This window comes from Salmo trutta, chromosome 21 (genome assembly GCF_901001165.1).
Source record: "Salmo trutta chromosome 21, fSalTru1.1, whole genome shotgun sequence".
Lineage (NCBI taxonomy): Eukaryota > Metazoa > Chordata > Actinopteri > Salmoniformes > Salmonidae > Salmo > Salmo trutta.
Genome location: NC_042977.1, coordinates 52,580,178 through 52,597,734, shown reverse-complemented (window position 1 = coordinate 52,597,734; position 17,557 = coordinate 52,580,178). Strand labels below are relative to the sequence as shown.

The following is a 17,557-nucleotide window of genomic DNA, read 5'->3' as shown; positions in this document are numbered from 1 at the left end:
AAAAAAACTTTTGTGAAATATTTGTTTTTGTCTGAAGCCAAAAAAAACACTAATTTAACCTTTCAGCATAAGCAGCTAGAGTAATGTGGCTTCATTGATCTAGTGTACTTCAACAGATGTACTCACATTATGATTCAAACCTTCTCTAAAAAAGCCTAATACATAGAGTAGGTTTACCCCATTAATGTACTTGGTAATGTAAATACATTTAGGAACAAAATGTATATTTTTTTCAGCTTTAGAAAAAAAAAAAAATATTTCACTTAACTTTTTTTTGCATTAATAGAACAGATAGATCTCCAATGAGGACATGCTGCATTTCTCACTTTCAATGAGACTGTACTCCTAATTCAAATCAAATTACATCAGCAGATGTCACAAAGTGCTTATACAGATTATATAGTTTCTCCGTATACAAACATTTTATATTGTGACTCACCACCTGGATTTGGTCTTATGTAGCGACATTTGAATTTCTGTTTTTTTTACAATGGATAAAAGTAGAGACTCAGAGCTACAAAATGGTATATCATACACTGCATTTGAGGAAACAATGGGAAAGTAATTCTGCTTTGAAAGTTGATCAACTTGTAAACTCACTTTTGAGAAAACCATCTTTCTATACTTTGGTACAACTATTGGAGAGCCCTTCTTTGTCTACACCCATTCAGCATTGTTCACACTCTCTTAAGCCTTAGACCCACCCATCTCTTTAAGGGTTGATCCTAGCGTTCTGTACTAACTTGCTAGCTACTTCCAGACATCTAAGAGAGAGACAACAGCTCACTGAACCTTACTCGCCCTAGCAGAGCTGGTTAGGCTGTTACAGTATGTTATCCAGCTCGTTGGTGACCGCAACTGTGCTGTCAGATTGTCCGTTTGTAAATTCAGAGCACACTGGACGCTCTGACCTAACGACAGTCAAGCACCCAAGCTAACTGGCTAACATTGGCTAGCTACTTCCAGACACATAATGAGAGAACACCTCACTCTGACCGTTTTACTCCCCCTAGCAGAGCTGGTGGTCCCTAGCAGCAGAGCTGGTGGTCCCTAGCAGCAGAGCTGGTGGTCCCAAGCAGCAGAGCTGGTGGTCCCAAGCAGCAGAGCTGGTGGTCCCAAGCAGCAGAGCTGGTGGTCCCTAGCAGCAGAGCTGGTGGTCCCTAGCAGCAGAGCTGGTGGTCCCTAGCAGCAGAGCTGGTGGTCCCTAGCAGCAGAGCTGGTTAGGCTGTTTTCCAGAGCGTTGGTGACTAACAGTGCTGCTGGCAACAATTGAATTATGCTTTGTTTGCCAAAGTTTATTGACTCTAGACAAATTCAACAGGTGTTGAGCGTTCAAAAATGTATCAGTTATTCTGCACTCTGGGACACTAAAACGAAACTTAGTCGTCTAGAAAGTGGAGAGCATACACATAACGTTAGCTAGTGAGCCAGCTAGCTAACAGTACACTTTAACTTGACATTAGGTTTATGCAGTTTTACTACACGATACATTTTTTAAAAAGCCGCGTTTGACACGATTACCTAGACATACTGACCAGCTCCAAACGACAGAAGCCTGCTATATGGCAGACTAATCCAAACTCATCTCCCGGCATGTCCAGCCCACTCATTATCTCAGCCAATCATGGCTAGCAGGAAGGTTGCTCCCTTTCTCTGTGGCTAAACCAACTAGGCTCGTAACTGAATAATTGTATTCGTATTTACAGATGGCATACAAGTTTGATATTAAGGCACATGAAAGTTCACATGTTCGAGATGTCATTTCTGCCAAAAAAAACACATTTTGATAAAAATGTATTTTTTTTACAATCAAATGGCTCTCCTGTGAAGTCGTGACTTGCGACATACGCCGAGTTTACTGAATCAGGTCACTATTAGCCTCCATGTAATTAGTTAACTCTCCTTCATTGTTTGGTGAAAAAGAAGAGAAAATATTAAATTAAATCAACACCTTTCTCGAATATTGAAATGGAAGGAAGTGTTAATTATTATTTTCTGTAATTTGAGTGTCACGGTTTATAAATTCTAAAACAGAAATAACTTATTTACATAATTATTCAGACCCTTTGCTATGAGACTCGAACTTGAGCTCAGGTGCATCCTGTTTCCATTGATCATCCTTGAGATGTTTCTACAACTTGATTGGAGTCCAGGCACAGATCTGGGGAAAGGCACCAAAACATTTCTGCAGCATTGAAGGTCCCCAAGAACACAGTGGCCTCCATCATTCTTAAACGGAATAAGTTTGGAACCACCAAGACTCTTCCTAGAGCTGGCCGCCCAGCCACACTGAGTAATCAGGGGAGAAGGGCCTTGGTCAGAGAGGTGACCAAGAACCCGATGGTCACTCTGACAGAGCTCCAGAGTTCCTCTGTGGAGATGGGAGAACCTTCCAGAAGGACAACCATCTCCGCAGCACTCCACCAATCAGGCCTTTGTGGTAGAGCGGCCAGATGGAAACCACTCCTCAGTAAAAGGCACATGACAGCCCGCTTGGAGTTTGCCAAAAGGCACCTAAAGACTAAGACCATGAGAAACAAGATTCTCTGGTCTGATGAAACCAAGATTGAACTCTTTGGCCTGAATGCCAAGCATCACGTCTGGAGGAAACATGGCACCATCCCTACGGTGAAGCATGGTTGTGGCAGTATCATGCTGTGGGGATGTTTTGTCAGTGGCAGGGACTCTCCAAATACAGGTGTGACAAGCTTGTAGCATCATACCCAAGAAGACTTGATGCCAAAAGTGCTTCAACAAAGTACTGAGTAAAGAGTCTGAATACTTATGTAAATGTGATATTTCAGTTTTTTTATGTTTAATAAATTAGCAAACATTTCTAAACCCATGTTTGCTTTGTCACTATCGGGTATTGTGTGTAGATTGATGAGGAAAAAAAACAATTAAATCCATTTTAGAATAAAGCTGTAACAAAAAGTGAAGAGGTCTGAATACCTTCCCGAAGGAACTGTATGTCTAGAGTGTATTTACTATGGGTGTGTGTGTGTGTGTGTGTGTGTGTGTGTGTGTGTGTCTGTGTGTGTGTGTGTGTGTGTGTGTGTGTGTGTGTGTGTAAATGATGTATGTACTATGTAGGCACCTGAGCTGAGCCATAAGGGAGACAAGGCCTCTACCACCCCATTAGGGAGGGGGGGAATGTTTTTGTCCCCCTACCGTTTCTGAAATCACCATCACCCACTAATTAACTTGTCATTTTTGCAGATTAAATGTTTGAGCTGCTAATGAATCAATATTTATCGTTTCAATTAGCTATGACATAGCCAATGAATATATAGCACAACTTTCAATTTCATCCCCATCTCAAAACAAAATGGTTTTGACCATTTGGAAGTGTTTAGTGAGCTTCTTTTGTACTCCAGCTTTGGCCTCGCAAAAGCGATTCCTCGTTACAAAAATATGAACTTAACTCTGTATATCTAAAAATGACCATATACACCATTTTATTTTAACAAAACTATTGCTGATGGTGAACCTGAACAATGGAAATAAACTATTGTAAGCCACGTAAAACAGGTATAGCCAGATCAGTTGTGTTTCCGGTAGCTTACTTTTATTCTGGTAAAATAACATTTTTGAAAATGACATAGGTTGTCACTCAACCAATAAAGCCTAATATCGGGCAAGCCATTTTAGCATTTGAATGCTGAAGGTGCAGTGCAGGTGTGCAAGATCAGGAAGAGGCCGCCCTACTCGCTTTGGCAGCGCGAATCTGGGCACAGTGCGCAGTTTGACTAGGCTACTGATTTTCCCTAGGTTGTTCTGCATGCAAAATTACTTGTAGATCAATGTCTGTTAACACAGTTACATGCTTAGCTCGACACCAGAGGAGATCAGGTATTTTTGTAAGGAAGAAAGTAATATGAGCCAAAAATGTTGGTGAATTTGAAATTTGTATATATTTTTTTTAATGTTTTTTTTTCTTTTTTAAAAAAAAAATCCGTTTTGGGGTCCACAAACCATCTTAAACATTGAAATCAGTGACTGATGCGCATCGGTGAATTGTTACATACCTATTAGTTAGTCAGTCTTAACCTCTAGCTGTAAGAGACAGAGAGATAGATGGATGGATAGACTTAGCATTTAGCTTTAAGAGTTAGTCTTACCCCCTCTAGCTGTAAAGGTTAGTTTGTCTTACCCCCTCTAGCTGTAAAGGTTAGTTTGTCTTACCCCCTCTAGCTGTAAGAGTTAGTTAGCCTAACCCCCTCTAGCTGTAAAGGTTAGTTGGTAATAGTTGTTCAGTAAGTCAATCTTACCCTCTAGCTGTAAGAGTTAGTTAGTAATAGTTGTTTATTAACCTGTCTGGGCTAGTGGGCAGTATTTTCACAGCCAGATGAAAAACGTACCCAATTTAAACAGGTTACTACTCTGGCTCAGAAACATTTGGATAGAAAACACTCTGAAGTTTCTAAAACTGTTTGAATGGTGTCTGTGAGTATAACAGAACTCATATGGCAGGCAAAAACCTGAGGGAAAAAATCCAACCAGGAAGTGGATTGTAGTTTTTCAAGACTGGGCCTATTCAGTATACAGTGACTTAGGGTTCAATTTGCACTTCCTAAGGCTTCCACTAGATGTCAACAGTCTTTTGAACGTGTTTCAGGCTTTTGCAGTCAACAGAGGGCGAACAAGACCTCCTGGAGTCTGATGACCGAGAGAATGACAGGCCACAATTACGCACGTTCACGTGAGGAGGTAGCTGTGTTCCATAACGTTTTTCAAGACATTGGAATCGTCCGGTTGGAATATTACTGAAGTTTTACTTTAAAAAGGCCCTAAAGATTGATGTTTTACAACGTTTGACATGTTTCAACTAACGTAAATAACTTTTTGTCGTGGAATCTTCGGGGCGCTTCCTACATTTGGAGTAGCTTACTGAACGCGCAAACAACAAGGCGTTATTTGGACATAAATTATGGACTTTATCGAACAAAACAACATTTATTGTGGACCTGGGATTCCTGGAAATGCCTTCTGATGAAGATCAAAGGTAAGTGAATATTTCTAATGCTATTTATGATTTTAGATGACTCCAAAATGGCGGGTATCTGTATTGCCTTGTGTATTTTTCTGAGCTATGTACTCAGATTATTGCAAAGTGTGCTTTCCCCGTGAAGCTTTTTTGAAATCTGTCACAGCAGTTGCATAAAGGAGATGTTCATCTATAATTCTTTGAATAACAGTTTAATAGTTTATCAACGTTTATGATGAGTATTTTTGTAAATTGTTGTGCTGATTCACCGGCAGTATTAGAGGCAAAATATTTTCTGAACGTCATGCGCCAATGTAAAATGCTGTTTTTGGATATAAATATGAACTTTATCGAACAAAACATACATGTATTGTATAACATAATGTCCTAGGAATGTCATCTGATGAAGATCGTCAAAGGTTAGTGCTTCATTTAGCTGTGTTTTGAGTTTTATTGACACATGTCCTTGCTTAGAAAATGGCTGTGTGATTATTTGTGTCTATGTACTCTCCTAACATAATCTAATGTTTTGCTTTAGCTGTAAAGCCTTTTTGATATCGGACAATGTGGTTACATCAAGGAGACGTGTATCTTTAAAATGGTGTAAAATAGTCGTATGTTTGAGAAAGTTGAATTATGACATTTTGTTGTTTTTCCAATTTGCCGCCCTGATATTTCACTGGCTGTGTCCCGCAGGTCACCTAGCCCATAGAAGTTAAGTGAGTATTACCCTCTAGCTGTTAGATTAAACAGATGGTAATAATGACTAAGTAACTCTCACAGCTAGAGGGTAAGAATGACTAACTAGCTGTTAGTAATAGTTGTTCAGTAAGTCAGTATTACCCTCTAGCTGAAAGAGTTAGTAATAGTTGTTTATTAAATCAGTATTACCCTTTAGCTGTAAGAATGACTTATTTAGTAATAGTTGTTTAGTAAGCCAATCGTAAGTCAGTCTAGCTGTAAGAATTAGTAAGTTGGTCTCACCCTCTAGCTGCAGCAGCTCACAGGCATCAGACTGGTTGTCTGTTGGATCTGCACTCTGGATCATGTGCAGCAGCTGGTCCATTTTCTCCTGGAGAGGAAAAATAACCAAATAGAACTTCAGAAGAGCTTTTTTTTATAAAAGGAAGTAAAACATTACAACTATAAGAGTATACACTGAGTATACCAAAGAGTATACACTGAGTATACCAAAAGAGTATACACTGAGTATACCAAAGAGTATACACTGAGTATACCAAAGAGTATACACTGAGTATACCAAAGAGTATACACTGAGTATACCAAAGAGTATACACTGAGTATACCAAAGAGTATACACTGAGTATACCAAAGAGTATACACTGAGTATACCAAAGAGTATACACTGAGTATACCAAAGAGTATACACTGAGTATACCAAAGAGTATACACTGAGTATACCAAACATTTGGAACACCTTCCTAATAGAGTTGTGGCCTTTTGCCATCAGAATAGCCTCCATTCGTCGGGCCATGGACTCTACAAGGTGTCGAAAGCGTTCCACAGGGATACTGGCTCATGTTGACTCCAATGCTTCCTACAGTTGTGTCAAGTTGGCTGGATGTCCTTTGGGTGGTGGACCATTCTTGAGACAAAAGGGAAACTGTTGAGCATGGAAAAAACAGCAGTTCTTGACAACCCAATGCTTCTGGCACCTACTACTATACCCCGTTCAAAGGCACTTAAATATTTTGTCTTGCCCATTAACCTTCTGAATGGCACATATACACAATCCATGTCAAGACTTAAAAACATCTTTAAATTTGTCGCCCCCACTTCATTGAAGTGGATTTAACAAGTGACATCAATAAGGGCTCATAGCTTTTAGTTGAATGCATTCAGTTGTACTCGGTATCCCCCTTTTCCTTTCACCTGGATAGTCTATGTCATGGAAAGAGCAGGTGTTCTTAATGTTTTGTATACTAAGTATATACACACTACATGACCAAAAGTATGTGAATACCTTCTCATTGAACATCTCATTCCAAAATTATGGGCATTAATATAGAATTGGTCACCCCTTTGCTGCTATAACAGCCTCCACTCTTCTGGGAAGGCTTCCCCTAGATGTTGGAACATTGCTGCGGGGACATGCTTCCATTCAGCCAGAAAAGCATTAGTGAGGTTGGCACTGATGTTGGCCATTTAGGCCTGGCTCGCAGTCGGCGTTCCAATTCACCAAAAAGGGGTTCAATGGGATTGAGGTCAGGGCTCTGTGCAGGTCAGTCAAGTTCTTCCACACCGATCACGACAAACCATTTCTGTATGGACCTCGCTTTCTGCATGGGGCATTGTCATGTTGAACTAGGAAAGGGCCTTCCCCAAACTGTTGCAACAATGTTATAAGCACAGAATTGTTGAGAATGTCATTGTATGGTGTAGTGTTAAGATTTCCTTCACTGGAACTAAGGGGCCCGAACCATTGTTCCTCTTCCACCAAAGTTAACAGTTTGCACTATGCATTGAGTTCTACTGGCATCTGCCAGGTGGTGAAGCGTTATTCATCCCTCCAGAGAACGCCTTTTCAATAATCCAGAGTCCAACGGCGAGCTTTACACCACTCCAGCAGACGCTTAGCATTGTGCATGGTGATCTTAGGCTTGTGTGCGGCTGCACGGTCATGGAAACCCATTTCATGAAGCTCCCAACGAACAATTATTGCGCTAACGTTTCTTCCAAAGGCAGTATGGAACTAAGTAGTGAGTGTTGCAACCGAGGACAGACGATTTTTATACGCAATGCGCTTCAGCACTAGGAGTTCCCATTCTGTGAGCTTGTGTGGCCTACCACTTTGCGGCTGAGCCGTTGTTGCTCCTAGACGTTTCCACTTCGCACCTACTGCCGACCGGGGCAGCTCTAGCAAGGCAGAAATTTTACAAACTGACTTGTTGAAAAGTTGGCATCCTATGACGTTGCCACGTTGAAAGTCACTGAGCTCTTCAGTAAGGCCGTTCTACGGCCAATCTTTGACTATGGAGATTGCATGGCTGTGTGCTCAGTTGTATACACCTGTTACAGGTGTGGCTGAATTAGCCGAATCCACTAATTTGAAGGGGTGTCCATATACTTTTGCATATACAGTGCATTCGGAAAGTATTCACACCCCTTGACTTTTTCCACATTTTGTTACGTTACAGCCTTATTCTAAAATGTATTAAATAAATAAAACAATCCTCAATCTAAACAATACCCCATAATGACAAAGCGAAAACAGGTCTTTAGAAATGTTAACAAATTTATTACAAATAAAAAAATAGATACCATATTTACATAAGTAAGCTTCAAGGCCGTTACAACACTCCTTCCATGGCCTCCAACTGCTTTTAAATGGTAGTAAAACTAAATGCATGCTCTTCAACTGATTGCTGCCCGCACCCTCCCGCCCAACTAGCATCACTACTCTGGATGGTTCTGACTTAGAATATGTGGACAACTACAAATACCTAGGTGTCTGGTTAGACTGTAAACTCTCCTTCCAGACTCACATTAAGCGTCTCCAATGCAAAATTAAATCTAGAATCGGCTTCCTATTTCGCAACAAAGCCTCCTTCACTCATGCCGGCAAACATACCCTCGTAAAACTGACTATCCTACCGATCCTCGACTTCGGCGATGTCATTTACAAAATAGCCTCCAACACTCTAATCAGCAAACTGGATGTACTTGATCACAGTGCCATCCGTTTTATCACCAAAGCCCCATATACTACCCACCAATGCGACCTGTATGCTCTCGTTGGCTGCCCCTCACCACATATCCGTCGCCAAACCCACTGGCTCCAGGTCATCTATAAGTCTTTGCTAGGTAAAGCCTCGCCTTATCTCAGCTCACTGGTCACCATAGCAACTGGTCATCCATTGCACTGGTCATCCCCAAAGCCAACACTTACTTTTGCCGCCTTTCCTTCCAGATCTCTGCTGCCAATGACTGGAACGAATTGCAAAAATCTCTGAAGCTGGAGTCTTATATCTCCCTCACTAACTTTAAGCATCAGCTGTCAGAGCAGCTTACCGATCACTGTACCTGTACACAGCCAATCTGTAAATAGCCCACCCAACTACCTCATCCCCATATTATTACTTACCCTCTTGCTCTTTTGCACCCCAGTATCTCTACTTGCACATCATCATCTGCACATATATCACTCCAGTATTAATGCTAAATTGTAATTATTTTCACCTCTATGGCCTATTTATTGCCTACCTCCCTACATTTGCACACACTGTACAATCATCTTTCTATTTTTATTTTATTTTGTGTTATTGACTGTACGCTTGTTTATGTGTAACTCTTGTTGTTTGTGTCGCACTGCTATGCTTTATCTTGGCCAGGTCACAGTTGTAAATGAGAACTTGTTCTCAACTAGCCTAACCTGGTTAAATAAAGGTGAAATATACATATCTTTTTAAGTAGTCAGACCCTTGGCTATGAGACTCAAAATTGAGCTCAGGTGCTGTTTCCATTGATCATCCTGGAGATGTTTCTACAATTTGATTGAAGTCCGCCTGTGTTCAATTCAATTGATTGGACATTATTTGGAAAGGCACACACCTGTCTATATAAGTTGACAGTGCATGTCAGTGCAATAACTAAGCCTTGAGGTCGAAGGAATTGTCCGTAGAGCTCCGAGACAGGATTCTGTCAACGCACAGAGCAGATGTCGACCGATTAATCGGAATGGCCGATTAATTAGGGCCGATTTCAAGTTTTCATAACAATCGAAATCGGTATTTTTGGAAATCGGTATTTTTTTTTTTAGACCTTTATCTAGGCAAGTCAGTTAAGAACACATTCTTATTTTCAATGACGGCCTACGAACGGTGGGTTAACTGCCTTGTTCAGGGGCAGAACGGCAGATTTTTACCTTGTCAGCTCAGGGATTCAATCTTGCAACCTTACGGTTAATTAGTCCAACGCTCTAACCACCTGCTTTACATTGCACTCCACAAGCAGCCTGCCTGTTACACGAATGCAGTATGAAGCCCAGGTAAGTTGCTAGCTAGCATTAAACTTCTTATAAAAAAACAATCAAATCATAATCACTAGTTAACTACACATAGTTGATATTACTAGCTTATCTAGCCTGTCCTGCGTTGCATATAATCGCTTAGGTACACGTTGCTCCAACCATAAACATCAATGCCTTTCTTAAAATCAATACACAAGTATATACACTGCTCAAAAAAATAAAGGGAACACTTAAACACAATGTAACTCCAAGTCAATCACACTTCTGTAAAATTAAACTGTCCACTTAGGAAGCAACACTGATTGACAATAAATTTCACATGCTGTTGTGCAAATGGAATAGACAACAGGTGGAAATTATAGGCAATTAGCAAGACACCCCCAATAAAGGAGTGGTTCTGCAGGTGGGGACCACAGACCACTTCTCAGTTCCTATGCTTCCTGGCTGATGTTTTGGTCACTTTTGAATGCTGGCGGTGCTTTCACTCTAGTGGTAGCATGAGACGGAGTCTACAACCCACACAAGTGGCTCAGGTAGTGCAGCTCATCCAGGATGGCACATCAATGCGAGCTGTGGCAAGAAGGTTTGCTGTGTCTGTCAGCGTAGTGTCCAGAGCATGGAGGCGCTACCAGGAGACAAGCCAGTACATCAGGAGACGTGAAGGAGGCCGTAGGAGGGCAACAACCCAGCAGCAGGACCGCTACCTCCGCCTTTGTGCAAGGAGGAGCAGGAGGAGCACTGCCAGAGCCCTGCAAAATGACCTCCAGCAGGCCACAAATGTGCATGTGTCTGCTCAAACGGTCAGAAACAGACTCCATGAGGGTGGCATGAGGGCCCGACGTCCACAGGTGGGGGTTGTGCTTACAGCCCAACACCGTGCAGGACGTTTGGCATTTGCCAGAGAACACCAAGATTGGCAAATTCGCCACTGGCGCCCTGTGCTCTTCACAGATGAAAGCAGGTTCACAATGAGCACGTGACAGATGTGACAGAGTCTGGAGACGCCGTGGAGAACGTTCTGCTGCCTGCAACATCCTCCAGCATGACCGGTTTGGCGGTGGGTCAGTCATGGTGTGGGGTGGCATTTTTTGGGGGGCCGCACAGCCCTCCATGTGCTCGCCAGAGGTAGCCTGACTGCCATTAGGTACCGAGATGAGATCCTCAGACCCCTTGTGAGACCATATGCTGGTGCGGTAGGCCCTGGGTTCCTCCTAATGCAAGACAATGCTCGACCTCATGTGGCTGGAGTGTGTCAGCAGTTCCTGCAAGAGGAAGGCATTGATGCTATGGACAGGCCCGCCCGTTCCCCAGACCTGAATCCAATTGAGCACATCTGGGACATCATGTCTCGCTCCATCCACCAACGTCACGTTGCACCACAGATTGTCCAGGAGTTGGCGGATGCTTTAGTCCAGGTCTGGGAGGAGATCCCTCAGGAGACCATCCACCACCTCATCAGGAGCATGCCCAGGCATTGTAGGGAGGTCATACAGGCACGTGGAGGCCACACACACTACTGAGCCTCATTTTGACTTGTTTTATAAGGACATTACATCAAAGTTGGATCAGCCTGTAGTGTGGTTTTCCACTTTAATTTTGAGTGTGACTCCAAATCCAGACCTCCATGGGTTGATAAATTGGATTTCCATTGATTATTTTTGCGTGATTTTGTTGTCAGCACATTCAACTATGTAAAGAAAAAAGTATTTAATAAGTTTATTTATTTCATTCAGATCTAGGATGTGTTGTTTAAGTGTTCCCTTTATTTTTTTGAGCAGTATATTTTTAAACCTGCATATTTAGTTAATATTGCCTGCAAACATGAATTTCTTTTAACTAGGGAAAATGGGTCACTTCTCTTGCAACAGAGTCAGGGTATATGCAGTAGTTTGGGCCACCTGGCTTGTTGCGAACAGTGAAGACTATTTCTTCCTAACAAAGACAGTCGACTTCGCCAAACGATGATCTCACCATCACGGTTGACAACTCCATTGTGTCCTCCTCCCAGAGTGCTAAGAGCCTTGGCGTGACCCTGGACAACACCCTGTCGTTCTCCGCTAACATCAAGGCGGTGACCCGATCCTGTAGATTCATGCTCTACAACATTCGCAGAGTACGACCCTGCCTTACACAGGAAGCGGCGCAGGTCCTAATCCAGGCACTTGTCATCTCCCGTCTGGATTACTGCAACTGCCTGTTGGCGGGGCTCCCTGCCTGTGCCATTAAACCCCTACAACTCATCCAGAACGCCGCAGCCCGTCTGGTGTTCAACCTTCCCAAGTTCTCTCACGTCACCCCGCTCCTCCGCACACTCCACTGGCTTCCAGTTGAAGCTCGCATCTGCTACAAGACCATGGTGCTTGCCTACGGAGCTGTGAGGGGAACGGCACCTCCGTACCTTCAGGCTCTGATTGCAAACAAGGGCACTGCGTTCATCCACCTCTGGCCTGCTCGCCTCCCTACCTCTGCGGAAGCACAGTTCCCGCTCAGCCCAGTCAAAACTGTTCGCTGCTCTGGCACCCCAATGGTGGAACAAGCTCCCTCACGACGCCAGGACAGCGGAGTCAATCACCACCTTCCGGAGACACCTGAAACCCCACCTCATTAAGGAATACCTGGGATAGAATTAAGTAATCCTTCTAACCCCCCCTACCCTCCCCCCCAAAAATATATAGATGTAAAGTGGTTGTTTCACTGGATATCATAAGGTGAATGCACCAATTTGTAAGTTGCTCTGGATAAGAGCGTCTGCTAAATGACGTAAATGTAAATGTAATGATTTAACAAAAGCGCATTTGCGAAAAAAGCACAATCGTTGCACGACTGTACCTAACCGTAAACATCAATGCCTTTCTTAAAATCAATACACAGCTAAAAGAAATCCAGGTTAGCAGGCAATATTAACCAGGCAATATTAACCAGGTGAAATGGTGCGTTCATTGCACGCAGAGTCAGGGTATATGCAACAGTTTGGGCCGCCTGGCTCGCTGCGAACTAATTTGCCAGAATTTTACGTAATTATGACATAACATTGAAGGTTGTGCAATGAAACAGGAATATTTAGACTTAGGGATGCCACCCGTTAGATAAAATACGGAACGGTTCCGTATTTCACTGACAGGAAAAACGTTTTGTTTTCGAGATGATAGTTTCCGGATTCGACCATATTAATGACCTAAGGCTCGTATTTCTGTGTGTTATTATGTTATAATTAAGTCTATGATTTGATAGAGCAGTCTGACTGAGAGGTGGTAGGCAGCAGCAGACTCGTAAGCGTTCATTCAAACAGCACTTTAGTGCATTTGCCAGCAGCCCTTCGCAATGCATTGCGCTGTTTATGACTTCAAGCCTGTCAACTCCCAAGATTAGGCTGGTGTAAACGATGTGAAATGGCTAGCTAGTTAGCCGGGTGCGCGCTAATAGCGTTTCAAACGTCACTCGCTCTGAGACTTGGAATAGTTTTCCCCCTTGCTCTACATGAGTAACGCTGCTTCGAGGGTGGCTGTTGTTGATGTGTTCCTGGTTTGAGCCCAGGTAGGAGCGAGGAGAGGGACGTAAGCTATACTATTACACTGGCAATACTAAAGTGCCTATAAGAACATCCAATAGTCAAAGGTATATGAAATACAAATCGTATAGAGAGAAATAGTCCTATAATTCCTATAATAACTACAACCTAAAACTTCTTACCTGGGAATATTGAAGACTCATGTTAAAAGGAACCACCAGCTTTCATATGTTCTCATGTTCTGAGCAAGGAACTTAAACCTTAGCTTTCTTACATGGCACATATTGCACTTTTACTTTCTTCTCAAACACTTTGTTTTTGCATTATTTAAACCAAATTGAACGTTTATTTATTTGAGGCTAAATTGATTTTATTGATGTATTATATTAAGTTAAAATAAGTGTTCATTCAGTATTGTTGTAATTGTCATTATTACAAATAAAAACATTTTTTTTAAAAAGGGAAAAGTAAAAAAAATACCAAAAAGAAATCGCCCGATTAATCGGTATCGGCTTTTTTGGGTCCTCCAATAATCGGTATCGGCGTTGAAAAATCATAATTGGTCGACCTCTAGCACAGATGTGGGGAAGGGTACTTAAGGTACTAACCCCCAAAATATATGCAGCATTGAAGATCCCCAAGAACACAGTGACCTCCATCATTCAAACCAAGACTTAACTCTTTGGCCTGAATGCTAAGTGTCACATTTTGAGGAAACCTGGCACAAACCCTACGGTGAAGCATGGTGGTGGCAGCATCATGCTGTGGGGATGTTTCACAGCGGCAGGAACTGGGAGACTAGTCAGGATTGAGGGAAAGATGAACTAAGAAAAGTACAAAGAGATCCTTGATGAAAACCTGCTCCAAAGCGCTCAGAACCTTACACTGGGGCAAAGGTTCACCTTCCATCAGGATGACGACCCTAAGTACAGCCAAGACAACGCAGGTGCCGCTTCGGGACAAGTCTCAATGTCCTTGAGCGGCCCAGCCAGAGCCCGGACTTGAACCCAATCGAACATCTCTGGAGAGATCTGAAAATAGCAGTGCAGCAAAGATGCCCAACCAACCTGACAGAGCTTGAGAGGATCTGCAGAGAAGAATGGGAGAAACTCCCCAAATACACATGTGCAAAGCCTGTAGAGTCATACCCAAGAAGACTCGAGGCTGTAATTGCTGCCAAAGGTGCTTCAACAAAGGAAAGAGTAAACAGTGCATCTTTTATATTTTATAAATCTGCTAAAATGTATTTAAAAACTTTTGCTTTGTCATTATGGGGTAGATTGATGAGGGAAAAACCCCAATTCAATCCATTTTAGAATAAGGCTGTAACGAACAAAACGTGGAAAAAGTCAAGGGGTCTGAATACCTTCCAAATGCGCACACACAGTCAAAAGTCTTAGAACACCTAATTTAAGGACTTATCTTTATTTTTATTATTTTCTACATTGTAGAATAATAGAAGACATCCGAACTAGGAAATAACACATATGGAATCATGTAGTTACCAAAAAAGCGTTAAACAAATCAAAATATATTTTATATTTGAGATTCTTCACAGTAGCCACCCTTTGCCTTGATGACAGCTTTGCACACTCTTGGCATTCTCTGAACCAGCTTCATGAGGTAGTTACCTGGAATGCATTTCAATTAACAGGTGTGCCTTGTTGAAAGTTCATTTGTGGAATTTCTTTCCTTAATGCGCTTGAGCCAATCAGTTCTGTTGTGGCAAAGAGGGGTGGTATACATAAGACAGCCCTATTTGGTAAAAGACCAAGTCCATATTATGGCAAGAACAGCTCAAATAAGCAAAGAGAAATGACAGTGCATCATTACTTTAAGACATGAAGGTCAGTCAATATGGAACATTTGAAGAACTTTGAAAGTTTCTTCAAGTGCAGTCGCAAAAACCATCAAGCGCTATGATGAAACTTGCTCTTATGAGGACCGCCACAGGAAAGGAAGACCCAGAGTTACCTCTGCTGCAGAGGATAAGTTCATTAGAGTTACCAGCCTCAGAAATTGCAGCCAGATAAATGCTTCACAGAATTCAAGTAACAGACACATCTCAACATCAACTATAATGTGTGAATCAGACCTTCATGGTCATATTGCTGCAAAGAAACCACTACAAAAGGACACCAATAATAAGAAGAGGCTTGTTTGGGTCAAGAAACACGAGCAATGGACATTAGACCGGTGGAAATCTGTCCTTTGGTCTGGAGTCGAAATTGGAGATTTTTGGTTCCAACCACCGTGTCTTTGTAAGACATAGTGTGGGTGAAGGGATGATCTCCGCATGTGTATTTCCCACCATGGAGGAGAAGGCGTTGGGGGTGTGGGGGTGCTTTGCTGGTGACACTGTCAGTGATTTATTTAGAATTCAAGGCACACTTAACCAGCATGGCTACCACAGCATTCTGCAGCGATACACCACCCCATCTGGTTTGCACTTAGTGGGACTATCATTTTTTTTCCAACAGGACAATGACCCAACACACCTCCAGCCTGTGTAAGGACTATTTTACCAAGACAGAAAGTGATGGAGTGCTGCATCAGATGACCTGGCCTCCACAATCCCCCGACCTCAACCTAATTGAGATGGTTTGGGATGAGTCGGACCGCAGGCAGAGTGAAGGAAAAGCAGCCAACAAGTGTTCAGCATATGTGGGAACTCCTTCAAGACAGTTGGAAAAGCATTCAAGGTGAAGCTGGTTGAGAGAATGCCAAGAGTATACAAAAAACTGTCATCAAGGCAACGGGTGACTATTTGAAGAATTTCAAATATAAAACATATTTTGATTTGTTTAACACATTTTTGGTTACTACATGACTCCATATGTGTTATTTAATAGTTTTGATGTCTTCATTATTATTGTACAATGTAGAAAATAGTAAAAAATTAAGAAAAACTATTGAATGAGTAGGTGTGTCCAAACTTTTGACTGGTACTGTACATAAAGCTGTAGAATAAAGCTGCCATACCTCATCTATGTAGACCGGTTCAGGCTCAGGCTCTATGCTCTCCACCTGGACCTCCTCACTGAACTGCACTGTCTTCTTTTCTGTCTTCACTGTGGACACAGGACAGTCAGGGGGACAGTCAGGGGGACATGGAGGCAGTCATGGTTTTATTTTGATTTATTTAACCCCTATTTAAATCAGGTAAATTGTCTGAGAACATATTCTCATTACAGCAACAATCTGGGGAATAGTTACAGAGGAGACATGGAGACAGCCAGGGGGACAGTGTGTGTGTGTGTGTGTGTGTGTTTGTACAGGCACATGTGTGTGTGTCAGGTTTTCCGTTAAGTGGTAATAGGTGGCTTTTGGTAGATAAATAAAAAATTGGCTCCTGCCAATTGTCCAGGAGAAGAAAAAATATATATAATTGCGAAACACTGCTTTTTAGCCTATTAGTTGATGGAAATACCAGTTAAATACATTTCACTGGGCATGCCCATCAGTCTATAGGTTAATTTCCATAATTTAGTGGAATTAAATTGGTGCATGTGTAAATTCGTTACATGAATCTTATTCATCACACAGGCACAGCATTCAGATACAGAGCCTTTGAGTGGAAAATATGTCAGAGGGCTGCTGTTACAGCATCTCAAACTGGTAATTCGTTGGATGTTTCGAGCCAAATCATTGCGCAACCATTCTAAATGCAATCCCGTGTTGAGCGACTATTTATTTTTCTCAAGTGGTGATTGAAGTGTGCTTCCAATTCACCATTCAAATGTATAGGCAACGGAAGGCAGCCTTCATCAGCGCATCACACACCACTTTGCAATGAGCTGAAGGTAGCATGCATTTTGAAAACAATTGTTTGAAACCTGAACGTTTTTACCACATATTATGAGGCATGTCTCACCTTGCTTCAAAGTAGCCTAGCCAAAATCAGACCATATCCATGGAGGTAATTATTATTATTATTTTTAAATACTCCCATATGCCATTGAAACCAATAGTCAATTATTTTATAGACTTCCACATGCCATTGAAACCAGCATTTTTATAATGTTCTATAGGTTTTCAAATCAACGTTATTTTCGTGCAGCACCCAAAGGTA

At 42.1% G+C, this 17,557-nt stretch overlaps 1 protein-coding gene across 2 annotated transcripts in view; it reads right to left on the bottom strand.

The window, feature by feature from the left end:
• The window catches only part of stam (signal transducing adaptor molecule (SH3 domain and ITAM motif) 1), a 61,257-nt gene that overhangs the window by 21,419 nt on the left and 22,281 nt on the right, over nucleotides 1–17,557 (bottom strand). For both annotated transcript variants that reach the window (XM_029706151.1, XM_029706150.1), the window contains exons 9-10: nucleotides 16,468–16,556; nucleotides 5,972–6,059 (exon numbers count right to left, since the gene is read on the bottom strand). In XM_029706151.1, coding sequence (XP_029562011.1) covers nucleotides 5,972–6,059; nucleotides 16,468–16,556 — 177 coding nt within the window. The remainder of the gene's footprint in view (nucleotides 1–5,971; nucleotides 6,060–16,467; nucleotides 16,557–17,557) is intronic.